The sequence below is a fragment of the Spodoptera frugiperda genome, chromosome 5 (genome assembly GCF_023101765.2).
Source record: "Spodoptera frugiperda isolate SF20-4 chromosome 5, AGI-APGP_CSIRO_Sfru_2.0, whole genome shotgun sequence".
Lineage (NCBI taxonomy): Eukaryota > Metazoa > Arthropoda > Insecta > Lepidoptera > Noctuidae > Spodoptera > Spodoptera frugiperda.
In genome coordinates this window covers 2,102,498-2,130,076 of record NC_064216.1, presented here as the reverse complement: position 1 = coordinate 2,130,076, position 27,579 = coordinate 2,102,498, and the positions used below count along the sequence as shown (strand labels likewise).

The 27,579-nt window shown below is 37.4% G+C and overlaps 1 protein-coding gene across 6 annotated transcripts in view; it reads left to right on the top strand.

The window, feature by feature from the left end:
- Positions 1-27,579, top strand: part of LOC118271914 (atypical protein kinase C) — a 203,834-nt gene that overhangs the window by 148,070 nt on the left and 28,185 nt on the right. Inside the window, exon 1 of one of the 6 annotated variants that reach the window (XM_050693874.1) lies at positions 18,603-18,799. The exons of 3 other annotated variants lie outside the window; for them this stretch is intronic. In XM_050693874.1, the coding sequence (XP_050549831.1) occupies positions 18,700-18,799 (100 nt within the window). In that variant the 5' untranslated portion in view covers positions 18,603-18,699. Of the gene's footprint in view, positions 1-18,602; positions 18,800-19,846; positions 20,160-22,875; positions 23,315-27,579 lie in introns of those variants that run through there. 2 more of the 6 variants (XM_050693873.1, XM_050693872.1) reach the window with 2 other exon arrangements.

The following is a 27,579-nucleotide window of genomic DNA, read 5'->3' as shown; positions in this document are numbered from 1 at the left end:
TTTCTTAAAATCTGAATGTAAGATTGACATTTTTGTAGGTTTTACCACTGTTTTTACCCGACTGCGCCAGAAGGAGGGTTATGTTTTTCGAGTGTATGTATGTATGTATGTATGTATGTATGTATGTATAATTGTTTGGCACGCTCTGCAGCCTAAACGGCTTGATGGATTTTGACTTGAGAGGTGTCGTTAGATTCGTATTTACTGTGAGAGTAACACTGGATATATCAAAATAATAAAAAAACAAAACGGCGGATTTTTGGCGCCAAATTCGAATATTTCTCACTCTCTAGCCTAAACGGCTTGATGGATTTTGACTTGAGAGGTGTCGTTGGATTCGTATTTACTGTGAGAGTGACACTAGATATATAAAAATAATAAAAAAACAAAATGGCGGATTTTTGGCGCCAAATTCGAATATCTCTCACTCTCTAGCCTAAACGGCTTGATGGATTTTGACTTGAGGGGTGTCGTTGGATTCGTGTTTACTGTGAGAGTGACACTGGATATATCAAAATAAAAAAAAAACATAAAACTAAAAAAAATAAAATAAAAAAAAGCCAGCCGTATGTGCCCTCACAAAGTCTTTATATTAAGAATGGGTCCCGACTGCTTAAATTTTACGATGACTTTCTTGTTTTAGGGTTTTTTCATTTTAATATTATAAAGAAACGCAGTCGGGTTTTTTAGTTTTTTAAATTACCTTTTTTTATACAAGTTAAGATGTTGATACCTTTTTTAATTCCAAGTTCTGTGCTAAGTCTAGTACTAGGTGTTCAATCTAAAGATAAGTCTCAGAATTTTATTCTTAACAGGTTTTTTGACTACATACCTTGAATACTACAAATGCATTAAATATGAGATCAAAAGCCTGCCGTCAAACTGTCTTAACAGTTTGATAGGTTTATGTAATGTATGTATATTTTATTTAAACACAAATTTAGGATTTTATTATTAAAAAAAAATCATTAACGTGTATAACTAAAGCAAATATTGCTACCTAAAACATAATAATTAGAACCAACACCCTGTCTATAAATAACAAAGAAGTATAAATAGAGTAGACGCGGCAATTTGTCAAGCGGTCTATATTACACGAACGTGTGTAAGCGCGTATGTTACTCATGATAAATGTAACACATCATCCCTTGATGCTGCTGTTGGGATCGCTCCGTACGAAACTGATTCGTGCCTCTGTTTATCATTTTGACAATGAATATTATATGTCAAAATGGCTTAATGGAGAGTACTGCGGTAATAAGGAGTTGTGTAACTTGTATCATGTGTAATCTGAAATATTTTTGTTGTCCTAAAAGGAGATAATGGTCTTTTTGTTCAGTACTAGTAGTAGGTATTTATCACTATGTCTATTCATTAATGTCTGGATTCTATGGTAGAAAAATCTCCGTCTAATCACGTAATCTGCTAACTTTTAACAATAAGTAATCACATTGTTACAAACTATCTTCATTTTACCTCCCTACCATTAACTTACCTAACTATCATTCTGGAAATAACCTCTATTTCTTCAATGTATGCTCATAATAATCAACACAACACACATAAATCAGGCAACCTTTATAAAAATACATATTTAACGTCACCTCACATACATCACACTTAATGATCGCTGAACATATTTAGCTCTTAGAGGGCGGCCATCTTGTTTACTGGCGCCGTGACGTCATACGTACGTCAAAAGCTAAGATTTATAGTATCCATCAGGCTGTCAAATATCGAATTTTTAACAAATAATCGCGTAATAAGAGTGTGACGTCATCCATCATACAGCTTGGCCGAGTTTGCTCTATCGTTCAAAGTGTCTTATCAAAATAACTGAAGAATATACTTATATTTTTAGTTTACAGTTACTTTTTGGTGGTGTTTGGAAAAATTATATGTAATTTTAATAAAATGTTGCGTACTATATTGGTACCTTTTTTTAAACCACCTCGTTCCTACTTCCGCTTTACGCCGGAGCCCCACCCCAGTAAACCCGTTAGGTAACCCGCAGCTTCGGAGCAGGCATCAGCCCTATTGGTCCCAATTTTGTAGTGGACTGACTCTTTGAGGCCCGCGCGGAACTACGCCTACTAAGGGTGAAAGATCAAGTCTAAATATCTGCAAAGCATTTTTGTTAATTTATATAGAACATTATGTGTCTAAAGGCTGTTTCACAATATAATATCAGTTTTATGTAATATCGTGATGGATAAGTGAACTCAGCCAAACAAATTCATTACTTTCTTGTCCAAACGTTTGTGTTGACGGAAACAAATGATGTAAAACTGTTGGACGAAAGCACATAAACATGTTTTGTGAGTTATAATTAAGTAGGTTTTACTTGAAACAAAAAAATACCTAACTATTAATATATGCTGCATTCTCAGTACTGTTTTAATTTACGGTTGGGGAAAATTACTATTAGGATTTTCACATCATATAATTAGTGAAGAGTTCATATTTCATTTAACATTTTCACCCCTGTCTAACCCTTCGGGGAACAAGAGGTATGGTGCTAAACACACATAAATTCAAGCATAATATATTTGTAACATATCGCAACGAATCTCATAAAATACAGAGAACGTGCTCAAAGCCTCAAATAAATAAACAGCAACCAATTCAAATTGATATCAGTTTCAAACTGAAATAGTTTATCGCGAACTGAAGTTTATTATTGGAGAAACTAATCAATCATTCTATAAATAAACAGTTATATATTATATACCTATAGTTATATTCGTTATAATTCATCATGATAGACTTACATTGATCAGGCGCTGTTTTGTTTACAACTAATTGAAACCAATCCGGCGTTTGTTGGCATAAACTTCACGCTTTAAGTTCGTTGTTGATGACTACAATCAATCACTTCTTGGATCAAATAATTTATGAATACTAATTTATTTCTGACGTCTTCCTAGATAGACCGATGAGGCTGTTGAATCATATTGTTTTAACTAAATTCGAATAAATACACAACTAAATTGGTATTTTAATGCATTTTGTATTAGACTGATAATCAGAAGCTGGTAGAAATGTTAACAATGAGCTGTTGGTACTTGCTAAAATATGAAAAGTTGTGTAAAATCTAGAAGTAATCTCAACTCCTTACATTGTGCAAGTGGTACGCTTATGATATCTTTTTTACTGACAAGATACTACTAGCATTTTAATGGAAAAGTCCTCTTCAATAGTAAAGTCAGAATTAAATAAATAGGTACTTTAATTTACGAAGTATTTCCAACCTCACCTAAAACAAGACTATCCAAAACCGAGTATTCTTCCGCAACACTTTTTTTTTTAATTGGGGTAAAGTCATCCGATGGCTTCTCCCTTTAGGTGAGGCAAGAGAGAGTCTCCTCCTGCTCTTTGAGCCGGAGCTCGGGTAAACCTGTTAGGTAGTCCACAGCTACAGATCGGGTTGTAACAACCCTTACAACACCTTCCAGGTAATAGTGAAAATGTTAATTGTATTTTATTTCGTAAGAATAAGGGCTAGTCTTCCATTTCAAGTGTCTTCCGTTTCGGATTGACAGAACGAATTGCCCGACTCGATCGACAAGTTGCTACTAAATACTGCAAGCGAACTACAGGTTGTAACGTTTTCATTGACTAACTTTGATTTTCTGATTGTTTTAAATATTTTCTCATGTTTTTGTTATTTTTGTGGTTATTATTACTGTTGTTACACTAATTTTATATGTTTTGTTGTTTTAAATATTAGTTAATATTTTCTCAGAGTTTCAAGTAATTTATTACTTATTGCTCAAGGTTGATTATGTTATACTAGCTTCAGCCAGCGGTTTCACCCGCGTTCCCGTGGGATTAAAAGTAAGCCTATGTGTTAATCCAGACCATAATCTACCCCTGTTCCAAATTTCACGTCAATGCTTTCAGCCGTTTTGACGTGATTGAGTAACAAACACACACACAGCGGTGTAAATATCCTCTATCTTTAAAAACATTGAATAATAATATCTTATAATATTTTTCCGGCAATAAAACGAGAAAACCCTTGACCACTTTTTCAAAATCAACTAATCCGAGATTGCATTGCAGAACCACAAACTCATACGAATAAATGTAGATATTTGTTAATAAAATATGATAATTTTATCTGAGCATCCTCCGTTCTGTAAGCTAACAGTTTATGCGAGTGTTTCAATAATGCATTATATAGTAATGGGATGTTTGCCCCGAAGTGAGATTGCCATAGAAACCCGTCCCCTACTTAACATTTATGAGTGATATCGGTAAAGTTAGCAGTTTGCTCATTTACTTTACTATTCATGTCTATTCGGGTTGATAATCTTTGTTGATATTGAAATTAAATTACGGATATACGAAAGAAATGGTGTAGTTGTTTATTTTGTAACTTTCGTGAGATATGCTAAATTAATTATTATGTTTTTCGGCTTACTCACGTAATTATTTGACGAGGAACTCGACTAGTTTCAGGCCATACTAGAGGTTCATATTTATAAGCATTCCGTGACACGTGATTGAGCCGAAAAACATAATAATTCAATGGTGCAGTAATTCAATTTTACTACGTTTTTGTATGTTTACTAAAAAGAGCACAAATAACTGATAGTATATCGTAAGATTTTGCAGATGGACTTAGCAAAATTAATCGAGTTATCTAACATATAGTATTTTAAAAGTACGCTTTATAGCTAAAGACGTACAATCACGTATCTTCATCTTATTTTCGTGCAATCATACACTAAAATATACATTTCACTGTTTTAAGACCATCAATTAAATGCACCACGTTTTGCATCAGACTGTATCAGCGACCCGTTCACGTAAATAAGTCGATTATTAATGCAAGTCGAGTCGATTGCCTAGCGCTTGCACGCGATGACTAGACCAAAATAATAATAATAATAATCCTTCCATGCCGGTTTCGGCTACGGCGACCGTTTCTGGACTACTGGCGTCTATCATGGGCTCTCATGTGGCTGGCAAATCCACCTTTGTTTACAAATGTTCTTCCGCAGAGTGGACACGTGAGAGCACCATTAACATAATTGTAATTGATTGCCGCTGGTGGTCGGGCTTTTATTTCGTCACGCTTAGCATCTAGCTTTGAAAGCCGATGAGTTTCAAAATCAGATATCTTCTGCCGCACCAGTGACCTCCACTCTCCGCGGTTCGATGCAAGCTCTTCCCACTGAGATGGGTCTACGTCACACGCCTTCATGTGTCGCTTAAGCACATCCTTAAATCTTAAGAGTTGTCCGCCATGCTTTCGCTTGCCCTCTTGAAGTTCTGAATAAAGGATGCGCTTTGCCACTCTCTGCTCTGACATACGCGCCACATGGCCGCACCATCGAAGTTGCCTTCTCATGAGGTACGACTCAATGCCTCCCACATTGGCTCGTCTCAATACTTCAGTATTGCGCACCCGATCAGACCAATGAATGTTTAAGATGGTACGAAGGCATTTAAGATGAAATCGATCTAATTGTCGTATGTGGCGTCGGTATGGTGTCCATGTCTCGGCAGAGTATAAAATATTAGGTAGTACGACAGCCATATACACGGATATTTTTGTGGCAAGCTTTAAGTCGTGTGAGCAGAAGACCCTGGCATTTAGTTTACCGAAAGCTGCAGCAGCAGCACTAATTCTGCTGTTGATTTCGGCGTCAAGGTCACACTTCGATGTTAACGTGCTCCCCAGATATCGAAACTTATCAACCTGCTTTAGCACGTCCTCACCCAGCTTAATGTTCAGCATCTCACGACCATGAACATCCAGAGACATAACTTCCGTCTTTTTGACGCTGATCTTCAGGCCGAATTTAGAGCACTGCTCGTGAAGACTTGCGGCAAGCTGCTGAAGGCGTTCCGGGGATTCTGCCACAAAACATAGGTCATCTGCGTACATAATTTCTTCAATATGTGCAAGAGACACTTTAGTGCTTGCTTTTAGTCGCGACAAATTGAAAAGACCGCCATCTGTTCGAAAACGCAACCTGACACCCTCCGAAGATACAGCAAGGACCTCGCGAATGACCACTGCAAAATAAAGAGCAAACAGCGTGGGGGCCAAGACACAGCCCTGCTTTACACCACAGGTAACAGAGAAAAACTCCGACTGCTCATTTTCCACCGCCACGCAACACTTCATGTTGTCATGCAGGAGACGCACAAGCCTTATAAACTTATCCGTACATCCTTGTTTCCGCAGTACCATCCAAAGGGCCTCACGAGGAACGCTATCAAACGCCTTCTCCAGGTCGACAAAGCAGAGGTACAAGTGTCTACCTTGCTCTCTACTCTTCTCCTGGAGCTGTCGTACCGCAAAAATTGCCTCGCACGTACCTCTATCCGGACGGAAGCCAAACTGCGTTTCTGGCAAGATCTTTTCAGACAATTTTCTTAGGCGGTTAAGCAATACTCTGGCAAAAACCTTTCCGGGGACTGAAAGAAGTGAAATACCACGGTATGAATTACAATCCGCACGATCACCCTTGTTCTTATAGAGGGCCTTAATACGTGAGAGTTTAAATGATTTAGGAACTTGTTCCTCGTCCCACATGCGAACAAATAACTTCCAGACCAGCGTCTGCAACTCTACACCGCCGCACTTAAACAGCTCACCCGGGATAAGATCCAAACCTACCGCACGTTTATTTTGCTGTTCTTTTATCGCACGAACAACTTCGCCCAGAGACAAAGGATCGTCAAGCTCTTTTTCAGTTTGGAGTTGAGGCAACTCACAAATATAAGCTAGGTCAACGGCTCGTTCCACGTTCAGCAGACTGTCAAAGTGCTCCGACCAACGCCTGAGCACTTCATCCTTACATTTTAGGAGACGTTCACCGTCAAGCGACCTCAGAGGCACTTCAACAAAATTGGAGCTACCTAAGAGTTTCCGAACCTCGCTGTAGAACTCACCGAGTTGACGACTGTCAGCAAGCCATTGCATATACTGTGCCTTATCCCTCCACCACCTATCTTTAGCGTCTCTAGTGAGTTTACGTAACTCCCGATCACTAGCTTTTATTACCGCATTGTTTTTGGTGTTCTTAAGCAATGCTCGGTGTTTAGCAATTGCATCCGTCAGTACTCTGTCATTTTCGTCAAACCAGTCCTCCCGTTGCTGAGATTTTACACCTATAGTTGCAACTGCAGCTTCCAGCACCGATGACGACAGAGATTCCCAAACAGAATCAATATCAGGAGTATCAGGGACCGTCGGCACAATATTATTAGCTACAGTCTCCGCAAAAGCCTCCCTCGTCACAGAATTAGCCAGTTTGTCTACATCTAACCGTATAGCTTTAGTCTGGGTGGATCGACAAGGACGGCGAAGGCGGAGACGCAACCTAGCTATGACAAGTCTATGGTCCGTCCAGCAGTGTGCACCGCGCATAACGCGAGTAACCAGGACCTGGGACACGTCTCTTTGCCGTACGATAGCATAGTCGATTAGGTGCCAGTGCTTAGATCTTGGGTGCATCCATGTCGTTTTGTGCTTAGCAGAAAGGCGAAACATAGTATTTGTTACAGCCAGCCGATACTGAGCACATAAACTTAGCAGCAGCTGACCATTGGAATTCATGTTTCCAACTCCATGTCTTCCTAGTACCTTAGGCCAGGCTTCATAGTCTCGGCCTACCCTTGCGTTAAAGTCACCCAAAAGCAAAATGCCCTCCTTGGGATGAATCTTCTGAAGACACTGTGACAGTTCCTCATAAAATTTGTCCTTAATGTCGTCAGCACTGTCAAGAGTTGGTGCATAAATACTGATCACATTAAGGTAGTTACAGTCACTTAAGTGAAGGCGCAAGGTAGTAATGCGGTCCGAAATGTGTACAGGACACTCCTGAAGCCTCTTAACGATTTGATTTTTGACCGCGAATCCGACACCCGATCTCCTCGGTTCCGAAGCGGACGTTCCTTTCCAGTAAAAAGTGTAGCCCCCACCATATTCAGTCAGTACACCCTCGTCAGCCAAATGCGTTTCACTGATAGCAGCAACATCCACATCATAGCGACGAAGTTCCCGAGCTACTATGGCAGTTTTGCGTTCCGGGCAGGCATTAACATTACGGTCTAAGAGAGTCCGTACATTCCATGCGCCAAATGTCAAATGTTGTGATAGAATTGGTGTAGTATATTTATTTTTGTTATTGCTGCGTCGACCACGAATTCACTGATGCGCTAACAGCCGTGGTTACTGCTAACCTAATACTTTGGGGTGAGCACTTGTTTAGGGCACCTTTTCTAGCCCCTCCTCGGCTGAGCGAGGAAAGCAGTGCTTCCCTAAATAGGGCTGCTTTGTCACTCTGGGTGCTGCCGAATTCACTCTGTCCCCCGGTTCAGAGTAAAAGCGACCACGGTGTGTACTCACACCCCCAGAGCCGCTGATGTGCAGGCCTCGGACAAAGCTCGGTTTGCATCCAACCGAACCTCTCTACCTTAGCCTATCGCCACCAGACTTTGCCAGATCGGAGTCCATTAAACGGAAACGGTCAGATACGCAGGATATATTATAGTGCTCAAACGTTCGCGCAAACGCAGGAGCACTCACTCGTCCATGTCCCCCTGGATCCAGTGGAACGGAGAACCGCTACGACTGGAGAGAAACTGGATGCAGCAGTCTAGCAAGCAATAATAAAGCCCTTATTGCCGCCTTAAGGCCTTCCTACAACTGCCTAAGTGTCTTGCCACCGGTGGTGACAGTGGACTTGATTCAAGACACAACTTGGAGGGCAACCAAGTACTCGGAGGATGTTGTTTCCGAGCCCCTCCTCCAGGTTTAGCCCACGAGTCGACGTGGTTTCCGGGGTGTGGCGCTGGGAGCCACTGGAGGAGAGATTGTGGACTGTCGACGGGTTATTCGAACTACGTCACCTGTACAGGTCGACTGACATAGAACAACGCAGACAACCCACTACACGTAGGAACGGGGTGGTTTTTAGTCAGTAAGAACTTCTGAGAGCAGTCCAACCTGGTTCTGACTATTATAATGATGACTCAGGTATATTTATTATAACTGTCGTGAGACAAATTAATTATGATGTTATCGACTTAATCACGTAACTGTTCGACAAGGAACTCAACTAGTTTCATTAGCAGCGCGACAATCCAGTCAGTCGCGGAATGCTACTCATGAATATAAGCTTTTAGCATGGCTTGAAACTAGTCGAGTTCCTTATCAAACAGCTACGTGAGTAAGCCGATAATATAATAATTAATGACTCAGATCACATCATCATTATATACACCTGATCATCTGCTCATCCTTCGCTAGCAACAATTGTGACAGCGCACGGTTATACTAGTCATCACACGTTGGGTTGCGTGTTCGCAAATAATCGATGCTCGTTGCGTGTGTTCCTTGAACATTTAGCTCTAGTACCTTATACCATTACACAAGCCTGTACTGCTAAAATTAGATCGTGGTCTTGTTATGGTGGTTGATATTCGTAGTACCTATATGCTTATGTTTTTGTAGGATTAGGAATCATCAGCAATTTCAACTCAGGATCGCTAAGTTTATACTGGGTCTAGGATTATTTTCTGTACTAGTTAACTCTTTAGGCTAGGAGATTAAATAATTGTTAGGTTTTCATAAGAATCTCTTAGAAAGAATCAAGAAGAAGAATCTCTTAGAAAATTAAGATATTACAAAAGTTAGAAATAAGCTACTTCCACACGGTTTCACCCGACTCCTCTTGATCTTAGCGTGATGTGTTAGCCTATAGCCTTCCACAATAAATGTACTTTCCAACATAAAAATAATATTTCAAATCGGACCAGTATCTCCGGAGATTAATCAAACAAACAAATAAATTCTTCATAGAATAATCTGCTAGTCAGTCGTACGTACTATTCCTTATTAAGAATATTATAAATAGATCTATTTCCTTTACAATAATAAGCTGTGTACTTACAGACTGAGAAATGTCCTACTAAAAGACGAAAACTGTCTAATTACTAATAGCATAAGCATAATGAATTAATTAGCAAAAAGCGTGCAAACACGATATTAGTTCTGGACAAGCTAAAGATAATTTTGATGGTTGGCCATCCATCAGCGCTGCTAATCACCGAGCCTGCTTTATTTGCTCATTAGGCGTATGGCCAAACGTTCGGACGTAGTCGGCTTTGCTCGACAGTTTTCGGAAATGTGGGTTCTTTGACTCTTTGTATTGACATTAGCTTGGTAAGCGGTCTGTTGTGTTGCTAAATTGGAGTGCTTAGTAGTAGGAATATCAACAAATAAAGAAATAAATAATAGTCTGTCAGTCTGTCTGTCTGTCAGTGCAGCTAAGTGCTCGTTCCAAAGTGGACCTTTATATGGAGAAGAACGAGCAAGAAACTCCATTCATGACTCCATGATTATGTGGAGCACCTGAACGTGATGATTATCATTACAATCATTAGTTGTTGTTTTACTTTTTCACTGTACCTGGTTATAATTATGCTCGTTCCGTATTGCTCTGATTACCGATACTAACCTCCAATATCTTATGTATTTAATAAATATTATTTGTTTTAAATATTATTTGTTTTGTTTCAGGTAAGCTGTCATTTCTGATGATCATCAGAAATTTGATCATGATCATGATCAATGGTGACTGACTCCTAGTCTTGTGATGATATCGTATGTATAAAAATGCCCTTAACTCTAAACGGATCTCACTTGTACATTGACCTCGAAGAACCATGCTTCGCCCTAACCCATAACATACCGGGCAATACGCTTGTAACTTCTCTGGTATTGCAGATATTCATGGGCGACGCTAATCACTACCCATCAAAGTAATAAGCTCGTTTACCCTCTATCCTTATTTAAAAAAAAACTGTTGTTTCACACTAAGATTTTATCCTGTGTCGCACCTTGGTGCGTTTACAAACATACAAATTTACATACACATACGACCTAGACTCGAAACAACAATTTGTGGATCACACAAAGAGTTGCTCCGTTCGGGAATCGAACCCGCTACACGTTGCACAATGCACAGTAGCCAGTTGCCCAGACACAGCGCCAACCGTGCAGTGGTATCCTATAAAAATAACATCAAAAAATATTCAATTTAACCATTAAACTGCACACTAAACCACCACAGAAGGACAAACAACACAGCTGACACACACACATAGCAAACTTTATCAGATTACATTATCAGTGTGTCACATGTTAGGCCATCGCTCAAGTCCCGCAAAGTACCGCAGATGTGATTAATAAGTTACCATGGAGGAGACAACTTGGACAGTAAACTTGGGTATTTTGTTCCTATGTTATATGTTGTTGTTTGTTTATACATACATATATTGGAGATGTTACTAGGTTATCTAACCTATAAGGTAGGAAATCTATAAGATGGTATATGTATGTTGGTTTCTGGTGACTACCTCGTTGGTCGTTGGTCGAGCGCTCGCAAGTGCGAAGCCGTCAACATATTATAATAACCATGTTTACTTGTGTGATAAGTTCTACTTGTAAAACCATTTTTCATTAAAAAAAAACGAGCAAGTTAAGGTTCAACTTATTGCTCGAGAAGTCAGCTAAAAATAAATTCCTTGACTCGAAGACTCCCTAAAATTCACTATGATTGACTAATGGTCGTACACGTAGACATTTAATAATTACTTAAACTCTTCCTTAGTACCGATTTTGCATAGAAAACAATTGCTTAGGACATGGTTAAGTAACCATTTAACGAAATAAAAAACATAATTTTCTAGTCCCCCTGAACTTAAAATGATTACCATTGAGTTTTCAAAACCGTACACAGTCAACGTAAAAACAGATTGAGAGACAGAATCTCCGTAATTTACGCTTCTAATATGCCAATTGATCCTTATAATGTGAAGTGAACAGGATCTTGCGTTGATTACATTGAACGAAACGCCTTGAGAGGTAACAAGCGATCCTTTTGAATCTATATTGAGATTGATGAAGCATTGCTAAGCAAATGTAGACCTTGTGTGCTTGCTGATGGAGCTGAACGATTCAGTGAAACAAATGATCATGTGTAGTGTAGGTACCATGTGTGGAGTAAGATGTCTTTTTTTTCTCCGGTAGCTGAGTGCTATTGGTACTTAATAGATGAGGAGTATTTTACCAAACCAGATAAAATTATAGATAGACTACTGTAAATGAGAATTTCTTAACAAATATGTCTGATACGAAGTTTCAAATTGAGATTTTTGAGTTTAGTGAATATAATTAACTAGCTTCTTCCGCGTGGTTTCACCCGCTCTGCTCAGATCGTATTGATAATAGTTGTTATAAAATTAAAACAGAGATCGAAGACAGTAGTTACTTTCGTATTTAGATACTTTTCAACTGTTCAGCACTTATTGGTCATAGCGTAATGTTTTATAACTAATAGTCTAGCCCCGATAAGTGCACTATCCAACGCAAAAATGATTAATTAACTGAGAGTAGTAGTTCCGTAGATCAGCGCGATCAAACAAACAAGCTTTTCGGCATTATAGATTAGTCCTAGATGAACAATGAAAAACACTTTCATCAACCCTTTTCCGTCTACTGACATTGGTCCGACATGTCTTTTAAGTTTAAAAGATTATATTAAAAACTCTGTGTACCATAATTCCTAATGACATCAGAATATCCCAAATAACACACTATCCAACCACAAAATCAACCATTCCATCATAGGTGTGCGCATAATTCACTCGGAAAACTAATACCACGTAAACAAAGCTCCTCGTTTCATAATTCATACCATAGAGTATAGAGCCGCGGACGGCAGTGTTGCCAGTGCAATTATAATAACACATCGCTCTCCAAGGAGGTTCGCATTAAATAGTTGCTCTCGGGAACACTCGCTCATTTATGTGCTTGATTGGGAATAGGATGGGAAATGGAGATGGTGATTATTTTATGATTTCGTATTGTTTTAATGTGTTCTAATTGCGTGTTTAGATCATATATGTACGTTAAGCTAATCCAGACTCAGTTTTCTATATTTTGTCTGACTGCACGGTTGATGCGGTGGTTGCCGTACTGCAGCTTTTTGTGTGATCCACAAATTGTTGCTTCAGGTCTGAGTGTCATGGGTGTCTGGTGTATGTGGGTAGATTTCCGAAAAAAATCACAAAATGTTAACGACGTCATTAGCCTCAACCAAAAGTTAACAATTCTGCAGATTAGAACACAAAATTTGGTTTCAATAAAATAAGCTGTGACACTGCTTTCAACCAATCCAATAAAAATTAGGATGATAATAAGCTACCATGATGCTTAATAACGCAGGAGATTAATGATTTGTTAAATAAAAGTTAAAGTTTTTCGGAAAACCACCCATGTGAACTTTTTGTTTGTAAAGGCACCCACGATACAGGAGAAAAAATCTAGTGTGTAGCAGAAAAAAAGGACTTCAAAACAGAGTTCAACCTTTATTATGAGCAACATTATGGGAGTGCGGTTCCATAAGGCCGTACCACTAAAATAACTTCTAAAAAACCTTCGTTCTTACTGAAATTTTAAAAACTCAAGAGCTACTATAAAGCCCCACCCAACTGGAAAACTAAGAACTCGCAACGAACCACAAAACAAACAAACTTTGTTTTGTTTCTCTTCTAACAAAATATTGACGATGTTAATATTCCCGCCGCTAGCTAGCTACGGATGAATTGCAGTGTTGCCAATGCAATGAACATAATAAATACTTGCTCTAGGGATCGCTCATTCAAATGCTTGTACGTGGCTAGAATATTACTGCATTCTGTTTAAATTTAATTGTACAATTTCAAATTGTATATTTTGATACTTGTGTACTAGAATTCTGAAGTGGTTTTTACTTGGAATGCTTAATTGTATTGTTGTGTGTTTTCCACATTTCGTTCAATGTTAAAATAGATAGGAGATGCTTATTTCTCAAAAGGGTTCATGATCTATACTCTCCTCAAATGCCAGCATTGTTGCGTTAAGCATTATGCTTAAAAATTTTAAAGTAAAGAACAACATAGATTTTATAACAAAGCAATTTTCTGTTACTAACACGTATGCACGAAGTACTATCACACTTTAACAAGAAAGAGTTCTACATCAATCTTTTGCCCACCACACACACTTAAACTAGGTCACGAATTTCCCATAACATCAAACAAGCTACCATACTTAACCGGCAAAAATAACATGGCCTAATGAGAACCCCATATCGTTCGCCATTACCCCCCATTTACATAACACCATAGCCCTATGGGGGTGACGTAAATTAAAACCATAAAGCTCGCGATGAAATCACCATGGAGCTATGGTGATAGCCAAATACATTTATTGGTGTCGGCAATGTTTACAGCCCCGTTTGTTTATTGTTTGTTATATTAAAATCTTTTATTGGCAATGGCGGTCGTGAATGGCTGCGTGGTGTTGAATTTTGATGTTCGTGGGGTGGATTTCGAAGGAATTTGTGTCTTGAATGTTCTTTGGAGGTTAAAGGAAAGGAATTTTTAAGTTGATAGACGTAAATTGGTTTTTACATCGGACATGGAATTTCTGCTTATTGTAATGCTATATCATTGTATGCGTGTCATTTATTTTGAAGTAACCCAACGATGAAATCAGCTTTTCTAAAATTTTCTTGTTAGAATTATTACTTACTACAAATCAAGCAACAAATCCAAACACCATATAACTAAAAACAAAATACAAATCGCAAAACCTCTACAACATTTTTAACTTACAACAGAATTTAAAAATCGGATTATAATTCTCGTCCGATTCACGGTATTCCATTCGCACCGAAGCGAAGATACGGACGTCTAACAAATCGGCAAATAAAGAATCGGCAACTTGTACCCCGGCTTCGATAATCTGGGCCACGGGAGGGTTGCCACCTGCCTTTGATTTGCGGGTTCTGTCGAACGCAAAGGGTTGTGCAGATATGAGTTTTGCAATTGATATGGAGTGGAAATATTTTCGCTTTTATTGCTGTGGATAGTAAAAAGTTTGTGGGTTAGGTTAGGGTTGAAATTGGTTGCAGTTCTGCTATTGGTGAACTTTGACTGTGAAGTTTTTATTAATGCTGACGGTGGGTTTTATTATCATGTGCATAGTGTCGCTTTTCTGTCCTTAATAATTGTATTATAGAATGATCTACATAGGTAACAACAACTCTGTGTAGATCATCATTATGTGCAGATTGTTTTCTCTATGTTTTCTTTGTCTTGTTTTTAATAATATTAACAAAATATTACTGAGCTTTTTTCAGTTTTTCGAAAATTTCTCAGTGGTAGCACGGAGTGTGGAATTGTGCCCAGTATATGGCAATAGGCAATACGTGCCGTAATGTACACCTCTGACTACCCTTTCTGGGATAAAAGGCGTAACGTTGTATAACAAAGAGCGCCATCAAAGTCCTGGCCTGCGTTCAAAAACACTCTCAATTATTATACTAGTACCAAATAATCCTAGATTGAAATTATATTCTGAAAATAAAAAAGCCTTCATTTACAGCGACATCCCTGTCCTCCCCCGCATTTCTAATACCTTCGTTCACGTCACAGGTGAAAGATAAAGGTATAGTTCAATAGCGGAACACTCTTAAACACTGTCTTATACCTAATAAATTACTTGTACGCCACAGATAAGGGTACCCCACTGAATCAGCAGAATATAAAAGAAGGTGCATTTAGAAAAAAGTTTTTATCTCACATCTTTGAGTAGTGCGGATATATATTTCTCTTAAGAGTACTTCTTTTAACGGTCAAGAGTAATAAAAGGGCTTTCTGATTTTTGCGGACGTCTTAGTTTCTGATATTAGGTACTTTGTTATCATAATGGTAAATGATTGTTTGATGACACGTATAAAAATATTGTATAGCATGATTTATAGGTGAATTTTTTTTCTCAGGGTGGAAAGTCATTGCCATCTCCCACCTTAGGCGAGGCGGGGGAATGTCAGACTCTTACTGACTAAAACAACCCCGTTCTTACTCCTGTTTTAAAAGCCAGAACCCGGTAAACCCGCTAGGTAGACCGCAGCTCCGACCTACACAACCATGATTGGTAATAATTCGTAAAGAGCCTAATAGAATTCTAATAAGAACGTTTCAGTACGTACGTAAGCTTAAGTGCAAAACGCCACCCTTGCACATAGAACGCAACAAATGTCCTACGTAACAATGTAAGTGGCACCGTAAAACAGTACAATTGAACGAGGTCGGTCCAATGATGGGATTACTCGTCTCATTAAGCACCACACCTAGGCGCCGACCACTCGTTACGTGCTTCACTGAACTGCTGTGATCTTTGTGTGGCGTTCAGCCGCCGCGCCATATTGCGACGGAGAAATGTCACTGTCAAAATTGACGTTGACATTGACATATGTGACGTAATCCACATGCACTCTTTATTTTTAGGGACTTTATCAATGTATGATTGCTTTAGTAAATGTCACTTAGGTAAAAAGGATATTTTTAAGTGATGTAATTAAAGCATGTTCCGATTAAGCGATATTAATACTAAGGTTATCGTTACAAAATTCGATACGATAATTTCCACTTAGTTGCCGACCAATAAATTGTTTTATCACATCGGCACGTCAATTAAGCAATTCCTTGAGATAAGCTTTGTTTTACCTTTGAAACCGGCATTCATGTTTAATCCCCACATTTCAACCCTCGCAAACTAACTCATTTCCACCTCATCGAGCATTCTGACACTTCGAACCCTATCTTCACCCCACAAATCAGATTGCAGGTGTCCGATCATTGATAAACACGAGGCAGGCCGAGTCAGGCCTCCGTGGCCTTGGCAAGATATCGCATTAAAACTGGGCCATTGATACGTCCCACATATGCAAACATGTCCCAACACTATCACTACTCATTTCACGTTTTATTTTCGCGCCATCAAGTAGCTCCTATTTTTTTTTGCACTCTATGGCTCGCGGTGTTTGTGTTCCGAAATTGAATTTATTGTGGACTATAGTGAAGTGTGTTGCTAGTCGTGTTCCAAGTTTAAATTAATATTTTTTTAGAGGATGCTGTTATCTGTTTGGCGTGCAGTATTTTTAGTCGAGGCAAATATTGACATGAATTATCTCTTGTTTGTTAATAATCGGCTGCAGAGAAAAATGTAATTTTAAACCATCGTTAAAGGCATTAATTAACTTTTCTTCTTTGCTAATATTTTAAAAGCCTTCCGTTAAAAAACCGAATGTGGAACACAGTAAATATAGAGTGTAGTATAACGGTGTTTGGCAGACTCACAAATCAGATATAGTGGTTTAGGTGACCGGGCGGATTGGTCGCCACGCCGTCCGCGCTACATCGCCCTGACGAACCGTGCACAGAATGACGTCACTGGTTTATTTCACTGCAAATAGAAACGTTTTTAACCCCCGACGCAAAAAGAGGGGTGTTATAAGTTTGACGTGTCTGTCTGTCTGTCTGTCTGTGGCATCATAACTCCCGAACGGATGCAGTGATTTCAATTTAGTTTTTTTCGTATTAAAGGGGACTTAAAAATCGGTTGAGCCGTTTTAAAGTTATGGGCTGATTGTAAGCGGGAGATTAAACGGAGGTCTGCAAATATACTGGAATGGGGTCTCAAATGAAACCGCACTGAAAGAAAATATTGAAAGATATCATTTTTTCGTATTAACAAAAATAAAAAAATAAATTAAAAATTTTAAAAAATTTTAAAAAATAATTAAAAATTTAAGAAAAAAATTAAAATATAATACCTGCATATAATCTACCTATAAAAAGTATGAAATAAAAAATTAAATTAAAAATTTAAAAAACCCCCGACACAAAAACTAAATTTCCCTTTAAAAAGTAAAAAATAATAAAAGAAACCTAATCTTAAAGTACCTAAGAATGTACTAATAAATCTAAAAAAAAAATACGTCGCGTTGGGGGACCGCATGAATACGGACTGCACACCGCCGCCCGCGCTGCTATATTTCTATTTTCTGTGTTATAGTTAAGTACTGAAACATCAATTTACTTTAATATTAACACCAAAAGCATGTCGTAGAGAAGTAAGAATTAGGAGCGGTGCGACGTATTTTTTTTTAGATTTATTAGTACATTCTTAGGTACTTTAAGATTAGGTTTCTTTTATTATTTTTTACTAGGGAAATTTAGTTTTTGTGTCGGGGGTTTTTTAAATTTTTAATTTTTACTGTTAGCATTTCGTTTGCATGGCTCAAAAAACATACCACTAAAAGTAACATGATTTGTATTTTAAAGCTTTACAAGTTTTATATTTTTACCCGTTCAATGTTAAATAAATCGGTGGGATTTAGATATTAATGTAGACATTTTAAAATACAATTTGTCTACCTTTATTAATCCCTTTTTAATCTGGAATTGTTTTCGTACCGACTTTAGTCTCTTAATTAGATTAAACATTTGTGGTTTACCTCTAATGTACCCATATCAAGACTTCCTTAATAGAAGCAACATACCTTTTAATGTCTCTAAAATACTCTGATAAGCTCGTTACTGTTTCGGACACCTTACTTTATGTGGTTATCTGTGGGATTCTACCTCGCACCGGAACTTTGTCCCATCCGCATACTATTCTGTTACTACATACCTACGTTGTTTTCTGATAGCGAAACCGCTTACCTACTTCCTTTTTGGAACACCATGTGAACTTGGAAATGGTTAAGTCAACGTACTTAAGTGATAAGAAATGTGTACAGTCAGTAGTGTGTTTGTTCTAACTATGTAATAATAAAAATGGTGCACCAAAAGGACCAAGACTGTTTATTAGAGTTGTTTAGTTTACTCTGCGCCCAAAAAGGCTCGGCACCAAACCGAAGAAAGCGAATAAAAGAAGGTAAGATATGTGGTTCCATTTTCGAATTCCTATTTCGGAAACTTTCGGATTTACGATGTTACACGAACGATATTTATTGTTATGGAAGTTTTTAAGTTCTTATTTTGAATTTATAGTTGGAATTTTCGTACTCGTGCCTGCACTCGTGTAGTGTTGGGAAACGTAATGTCGATAAAGTTGTAAGTTATGTTGTTTGCGTCCGATGTGTCGACATGACACGTGGAAATCCAACGCACAGGTTAATTAAACTCGTGCTGATGTCACTTGATCTCAGATGTCATGTTACATTCAAATTGAACTGACAACGCATTGGGCGCGTGCCGTCCCGCCCGACACGTCGTTCGACGCCTGCTGATATTATCACATATTTCATACGAATCCCTATCATCATGCCAAAATTGGGCTCGGGATTTCCTTATTCCCTTTCTTTATTCTATTTTTCGCATCGTAAATTGTGATTGTAGCTAATATGCTTTTATTTCGGTATGAAGAGCGCACATAGAGGCTCATATAAAGATGTGATTTAGTTGTTATCAAATATGGATATAATAAGCCCTTTGTTTTGTAATCAACAATGTTATCTTTCAGTGTCAGGTGTAGGTACACAAATTAGAAATACGACACAAGTGCCGATATCTCGCGTGACCTACATTTTGTAGACACATTAACACTTTATCGCGATATTTACGAACATCACATTTCGTCTGATGCGCGAGTGCTCACCGCAATGAGCATTAATTTATTTTACTCGGCCGAACAAAGTGACCGCTTATTTTAAACCAAAATTGATATCATTTTATTTATAAGTAACTACTTTATGGAAATTGTGTTTAAATATCCCAACAATAATGGTACGATAAATAAACTCAGCATTTATTTGTTTTCCGAAAAATCTTATTACAGTAGTTACCCGTGATAAGAGTGTTGCGAAAATAATCATTTTTAATACGTTGCTAACAAACAGGTACACTATCAGCTGTTTCACCTAATTGTTGTGGGCGAGGCTTATCAATGCGATAGGCGAGACGACGTTGTGTTGATAACACTATAACAGTCGCCGGTCGCGCGTCCCGAGTGTATCTACTCGCCGGTACCGAAAAAACAAAGTAAAACCGTGAAATAATATTTGCACGCCAAATACGCGCCTAAACGGCAACACGATTCGAAATTGGAACATTGGAACAATATTTAAACGTAACGGTAGTGATGTGACGATGTCATTGATGTTATCGATGAATTGACATAACGATGAAAATGAGCACGTTTTGGAGTGAGTTCCTGAACGCGGCTGCGAATCACCCTTTTCCGTCGATGCCTATTGATTTGCTGTCGCCTTTCGATCTGCAAACAAATGAAGAATGTTAGTATCCTGTGTATATGTACTTGTATGTTCTGTTATAGCTTTATGTTCACTGAACGATAACGTTTGAAACCTTTGTGTGATAGCTCGTGTGTTTTCATAACATTTGCGAATGTCCATTGCGCTAGGATTGACTGACAAATACTCGTAGTAATTCCATGTTGATCCTTATCTCTTTCCGTCATTTAAGGAACATTTTCCCCCATAAACAATATGTAACATGAATATGTTTTCTAATTACACAAAACATGGTACGATTTACATAAATTATCTATAATCATAATTGCTATTCATTCAAATGACGCGTGATTTGAAATCGCTAAACAAAATAATCAATCATGGCTATCGAACTAATTCGTGGCTAAAACAATACATATTGGTGTAACAACAAATTCACATAAGTGTTATTTAATCAAATTGTTGTTGAGTAAATAACTGGTATTGGTACTCTGGCACTAAATTTGCGCCAATAAATATTTATCAGTCTGGATCCATATGTAATCTGATTATTGTATAGCAGATATTGCAAAATTTTTGTTTTACATTTGTATATTTATATTGAAGTTCCAATTTGTATCATAATAGATGCCATGCTTCGGCACGAATGGGCCGGCTCGACCGGAGTGATACCACGACCTCACAGAAAACCGACGTGAAACAACACTTGCGTTGTGTTTCGTTGGCAAGGGCCCCCCTTACCAGCTTCTTCCCAATCTTCCCAATTCCTGATTTTTGGGGCAACCCTAAAATTCCTAACCCCCAAAAGGTCGGCAACACACTTGTAACGTCTCTGGTGTTTCGGTTGTCCATGGACGGCGGCGATTTCTTACCATCAAGTGATCCGTCTGTTGGTTTACCGGCTTATAACATAAAAAAATAATATATATTCACTATCACACGGATGCGAAATATTTCCAATAACATTGATTATGTGATAAAGAATGACATAAATTGCATGACTAATGTTATAAAATTAATTAGTAGAACTTTATCTAAAGTGTCCTCTTGAACACAAAGATTGTGTTTACCTACTGACATACTTTTGTAATTGGATTCTACTAGAACAATAGGACTAATGCGCCATTAGAAATAGATCTTTCATTATATCGGTTACCTTTTTAACCGATTTCAAAGGAAGATAAAGAAAAGAAAAGGTTTTCAGGTTTGCCCTGAATGTATGTATGTTTGTGGGCGATTATCTCGCGTTCAACTGACCCAATTTTAATGCGGTTTTCAGTATAGTATTTGTCAGAATTAGGAAGAAGATTTAGGTTTATTACCCGACTTACAAAAAGGAGGTTGTGCACCTTAACTTTTGAAGGCGGTTTACTTTTTTCCAACTTTTGTATTGTCAAATATCATAGTAGCTGTATCCAAGTTATATGGGCTTTCTAAGTTTACTGACAAGATAATATCTTTATGAAAAGCCCTACTTCCCAGATTATGAACTAACAAGCGTTACGTTACAATTTTTTATTTACACGAAAACTTTAAACCAACAAAAGCGCAACACTCATCCAATTTGTTAAAATAATTCAATTTACAAAGTAAACAGTAAAAATAAATTCAGTCCATAAACTATTTTGTTAGCGCTTATCAAATTTGATTCATCTGTAGCTGACGTTTTTAGATTAACGAGATACCTATGTCATGTAAATTGAATCGAAAAATGTTAAAATACGATAAAATATTTCGTTGTTGTTGCATGAAAAATATAACGTTGTATGCTCTAACTAAACTGAAATAAAAACTGTATAAAAAACAACATATAGATTGATTTTGTTGATTTTATATTTTTGTGAGCTTATTTTTCATTCATATTTCAACTATATAGGCTTCAGAAATAATCTATTTGTATTGTGTAATACAACTAACATTAAGTTGTGCACGATAAATCAAGTGAATCGCTGACGTTAGTATGTCTATTTAGTTGAAAACAGAAGTGCCGACCAAAGGATTCTAGTTCCAAACTCCTTAGGAAATGAACGCGTTCCCCACACACACACACACACACACATACATACACCCTAAATTAATGATAAAGCCGCAAAGCAAGAAGAGTAAGTTTGCAAGATCCTGTGTGGCCAAAGGACGGGACTAGAGAACAACTGTCCTAAACAAACAGCTGTTTGCAACGACACCGTCCCATCCCTAATTACAGAATACGGACACTTAAACAATGCTGCCAACTTATTTCTGTTTTTAATTAAACTGCTAATTATGGCCGGCTTGCGTTTTGTTACCTGCCGACTATACTACGCTTTTTAGGACAACAAAAATACTTTTTATAATTATTTTCAATGTAAATGTATTTTTACTATACAAAAATACATTCCAACTTCCTCAATCGATATCCCTTTGATCGCTCAACCTTTGAATTTCTTAATTAAATCTGTATTTCTGTAAAACAAAAAAGGGCCCAGCCTACATTATTAAATCGCCATGCACGAACGGTTTCATTGTTTTTTTATTACGGCAACAAAGGGACACGGCCTTCAGAGGGTGCCTTGAAATGTATTCGTTTTTAAATTATCCGTATGGAAGTGTACCGTTGCGCAAACCCAATCGAGTTATCGCAAACGCTATCGTTTCGATTGCCCTTATCATTGGACGCGAGATAATAGACGCCATGACGCCCACGCAACACACCTGATCTCCACAAAGACCAACCCCATCTATCAGTGTCGTTTTCCACATAGATGAGCACTCTCGCCTCGCACCATCTACTTTATCTTATCGATATAAGAAATATCGATACCTCGGTGAAATCACGCGCGTCAATGAACATTTTCTATTGGGTAGTGATGTACCTTATCTAATCTTAATGTAGTTGCAGGAATACTATCGGTGCGAATCGAACGTGTATAGTGTTTTATATTAATTTGTAAATAATGGAGTGAAAATGTTTTGTGTTTTCGCGTGTCGTGAGGGGAAAGTGGTGTGGTTTGGTGTAGTGTCGGTGCGGTAGTAGGTAGATATGAGAATGCCGTCGGTGTCGTGGTCGCAGACGGCGGAGTGTATGCGTGAGTGCGCGTGGCAGACGTTCTATTGCGGCCTGAATGTGTGTGAAAAGTTCGCGGCGGCTCAAAGCCTGCTATCTCACCCGTATCCACAGTTAGATGTTGTGATTGCAGCCCCTTCGTTCGCCGCACAACGTTAGTACCTCCATATCTTACATTCTTCACACCTTTCAAACAAAATACAGATTAAATTACATCATTCGTATTACAGATTTCGATCTAAAACCCGATATCTGTGCGATTCATCTATATTGCGTTGGTGCGTAACAAATGACGCGTGCCACAGAATTGTGAATATTAATGTCCAGTGCTGACATGCCACACCGCAGCCTCGGTGAACAAAACAGAAATGCAAATAGTTTTATTATTATACATATCGGTGCGCTAACCAAACAATATGTTTTGGTTTAGTCGAGTTATAAATTTTGGTGTGTGCACAACATTGTTTTGTTTTATTTTAGTTGCGTACGTGGTTTTCAATTGTGATATAGAATCCTGATATTTGGTTAGGAAAATACTTCGTATATATTTGGTCTGCCGCCCAACACTATTTTGACACTCTCATATCCTACAATTTAACTTACATATCTCAAGAGGACAATCAGCAATATATTAAGATTAATTTAGCATCTGTTTCATGTTCGAAATTCTCTGTCCTAAATCGACTTGGAAAACTCCAACGAAATACAACATAAAGCCGCTATTTAATAACATAAGTCGAAAGTTTAAAACAAAGGCTCGGTTGGCAACGAAACGCGCATACAAATGCCGTAAAATATTAGCATTCCGACTGCGTATAACGAAATGTCATCGGAACAAATCACAAGTAAATCCAAGTGGTGATAAATATCACCAGGTGTGAACAATTAGGAAAGTCTCACGCCAACTTCGGTGATTAATATCAAAAGCTCTCACATTTGTTTAATAAAACGTAAACAAAGGATATACGCTTATCAAAAGTTTATTCTTTTATCATCGAAGTTTTAATTAGGGTTGATACTCTCGGTTTGTGTGTTTAGGAATTTTAAGTAAACTCGAAGTATTTTTGTTGAGTTGACACTGTTACTTTGTTTCGCTTGTGTAGTGGTTGCTAGTTTCAGTGGTAAGTGTAAGGTACAAGATTCAAGAGAATAAATATGTTTTTTCTAAGGAAGGAAAATTATCCAATGACTTCTCTCGCCTTGGGCGAGGCGATAAGGAGTATCGAACTCTTACTGACTAAAAACCAGCCCGTTCCTACCCCTGCTGTTTAGCCGGAGTGCCCAGTAAACTCGCTACGTAATCCGCAGCTCGAATAAAAATGGTTTAATGGTTATTTTTTAAAATAAAATAGTAAATATACTCTGTAAATAGAACGTTCCTATAAAGGTTAAATTGCGGTTCCGAACTATATCCAAAGTTAATAATTAAAATTTAAATCTGAACTCATTTCACAAGAGAAAGATAAATGCCAAAATAGTTAATAAATACAACAGTAAATTAAAGTTCAAAGAGCGTTAAAAACTTATCAATTATCACCCGCGAAACGTTAACAAATAATAATAATTAACAAGTTAATCCATACAAAATTAATTTTAACAACCATCGTTTCCGATTACCTGTCGCGTCGTTAGTTTTAACCGGTTCTACCTCATTTGGTTAACTGCTACACTGGACCAGGGTAACTACTTTACCGTTTCATCCGGTTAAAATTTCAACTGTTTAATTGTGTGCAGTGATTGTTGTTTTAATTTATTTCGTTAATGTGAACCAAGCGATGTTAATTGTCACTTTTATTTTGTTAAATGAGTATGTGTGGTGGATTGCTTTATTTTAGTTAAGATATTTGTAATGTCAGTTCTGGAAAGCAGTGAAGGAGACCAATATTTAGCAGTGGACGTTTTGTGACTGATATACATAATTGTATGTGCTATGCTGCTATCTTCGAATCAAAAATTTTACTTTTTTTTTAACATCCACACTAGTATTTTCTTCTCCTGTGTCGTGTATGCGTTTACAAACATACAAGTTTACATACACATGACACCCAGACTCGATGCGGGAATCAAACCTGCAACACGTTACGCGGTAGCCGATTTAAAGTGCAGTGTTCTCCTCTATTTCAGTCCTGCGAATTATAGTGAACAAGAATCACGTTAATAGTATTATATCAATTTCCCATTAAAAATTAAATCCGTCTAATAACAAGTTTCGCGTCAAAATATCGTTTTTAAACGGATTATGATGATCAGCTCCTGACGAGTTTTATCCCTATTTAATCTACCAATTTCCTCCCTTCAAATTGCTTAACTTCAGAATGCGATCACAGAACCAACTCACATTAAAATCATTGATATTATCATGTATTATTACCACCGACGATTATCTCGTTCAAAACCATAGCTATCTAAGGTATGCGTAAATTTTAACTATTTAGCAGTAAAATTATGTGTAATTACGAATTCGTACGTAGAATGTTGTAAAATGCTTATTTTAGTATTATAATCAGGTGATATTCGTATGTGATAATATCTAATCAATATAGATTAGCGAATTGTTTTCTAGGGTAATATTGAGGTCAATAAAATTTGGTACTAAATGAGTTATTTGATAAAATCACCTAAAAAAATGAAAATAGTAACGAAAGATAACAAGATTGTGGTTGTGACAACCCTAGCAGTACCCAAACATATTAGTATGCTGATACAAGCAAGGAATTCTAAATAGTTTGAATTGTCGTAGCTCGTAGCACTTGTCGTAGACGCCTACGATCGCTACGAACGGCTACGAAGGATCGTAGCTGCTACGCCTGCTACGAAATAGTTTTAGTTCGTAGTTTAATTATGTAACTAATGTGCTTGTTATACTGACAATGTTACTGATAATAAGATAGTCATTTACTTTAAAGTAATAGGCGTTTGGCATTATACGTTTTACACGTAGTTGTGTTTCATGTAATTGAAATTATTTTTTGTAAAAGGACGGGAACACAGTACGAATATACGACTGCTCTATTTTCTAATCAACTTTCAGATATAATGGGTTGTTCTCAATATCTACTTTCTTTTATATTTATATTTAAAAAATTGATTTATTAAAGTTAAATGTTAACATTCATCATCCACTTCAATATGTCTTGTTTGGTTGGTTGGTTTTTGGTTGTACTTTACCTAAAAGCCACTAGCCCTGTAACAACACTACCTATTCCCAGCATAATGAACGAAAACCAACAAAACAGTAACATGCCATACTGCTAGCACAAAAACAGCCAAATGCTGCAACACATCGGTCCGGTGCCGCACCGTTTTTCCCAAGTATCCGAAGTATCGTGGCACGATACATCACGCCGGCTGCCCGGGCGCTTGCCAAATTGCACCGAACAACTTTGCTAATAACACCGTTTTGAAAACAGCTTGCTTATCGAATGTATGTAGGTTTTTCGGTTGAAGTTTTGGGCTTGTAATTAAACTAGGTATCAGATGTTTTTACACAGTTTGAGTGAGGCATAAAATATGTCTATCTTTAAGGTTAAGTACCTTGGAATACCTTGTACGTAAATGTCTATCGAATTATGAGGGCATACATACACACACACACAGATATGTATTTACTTATAGTTCTGTGAGGATATTTGTTTATTGAAACGTCAAAAATTTTATAAACAACACGTTATTTATAATATTTCTATTTTAAATCTTGTCTTATGATACGATTTCATGACCAAAGAAAAAATAACAATTCCTCTGGTGTTGTATGCGCTGATAATTTACCATACGGTCTTACGTCTGCTCGTTTGCCTCCTATCCCACAAAAAAAGTCAGCAAAGCACTTTTTCTTTACCCATACAGGCAATGCCAGTTATCTACCCCGACATCAAACCTAATGCAAGTCAGGTACTCAGTAAACAAAGTCGTTCGTCTTACGATAACCATCCGAAAGTAACCAAAGAAAACTTGTTAAAAGTAAATCTATTAGCCAAAGAGTATTTAAGCTTAAGTGTTGCCACACACGAAAACGAAACCGTTCTCTTTTTATTGAAAAGTTCTTTTTTATGGCAAATTTGTATTATTGGTTCTTCACGCGTGGTTCGAGGGTTTTATTTACGGAAACGGCTTTATTTAAAGATAAAGTTTTTCTTTTATTTAACTGTTAAGCTAAACAGACATAATTACTATATTTTTTGTCTATAAATAATCTATTTTCGTTAATTATTTATAATAGAAGTTGAATTAGTTTATAGTCCATTTAACTCGTCAAGTAAAAAAAAATCTACCAAGTTATTGTGTTATATTTATTGTACAAACAAAACATTTTGATAAATTAAACTCAATTTAATACTTATAAACACAAAGCAAGTATTTCCTTGAAACATGAGGACTTGTTTCTAATTAAGAAAAGTAGAATATCTAGAAATATTAAAA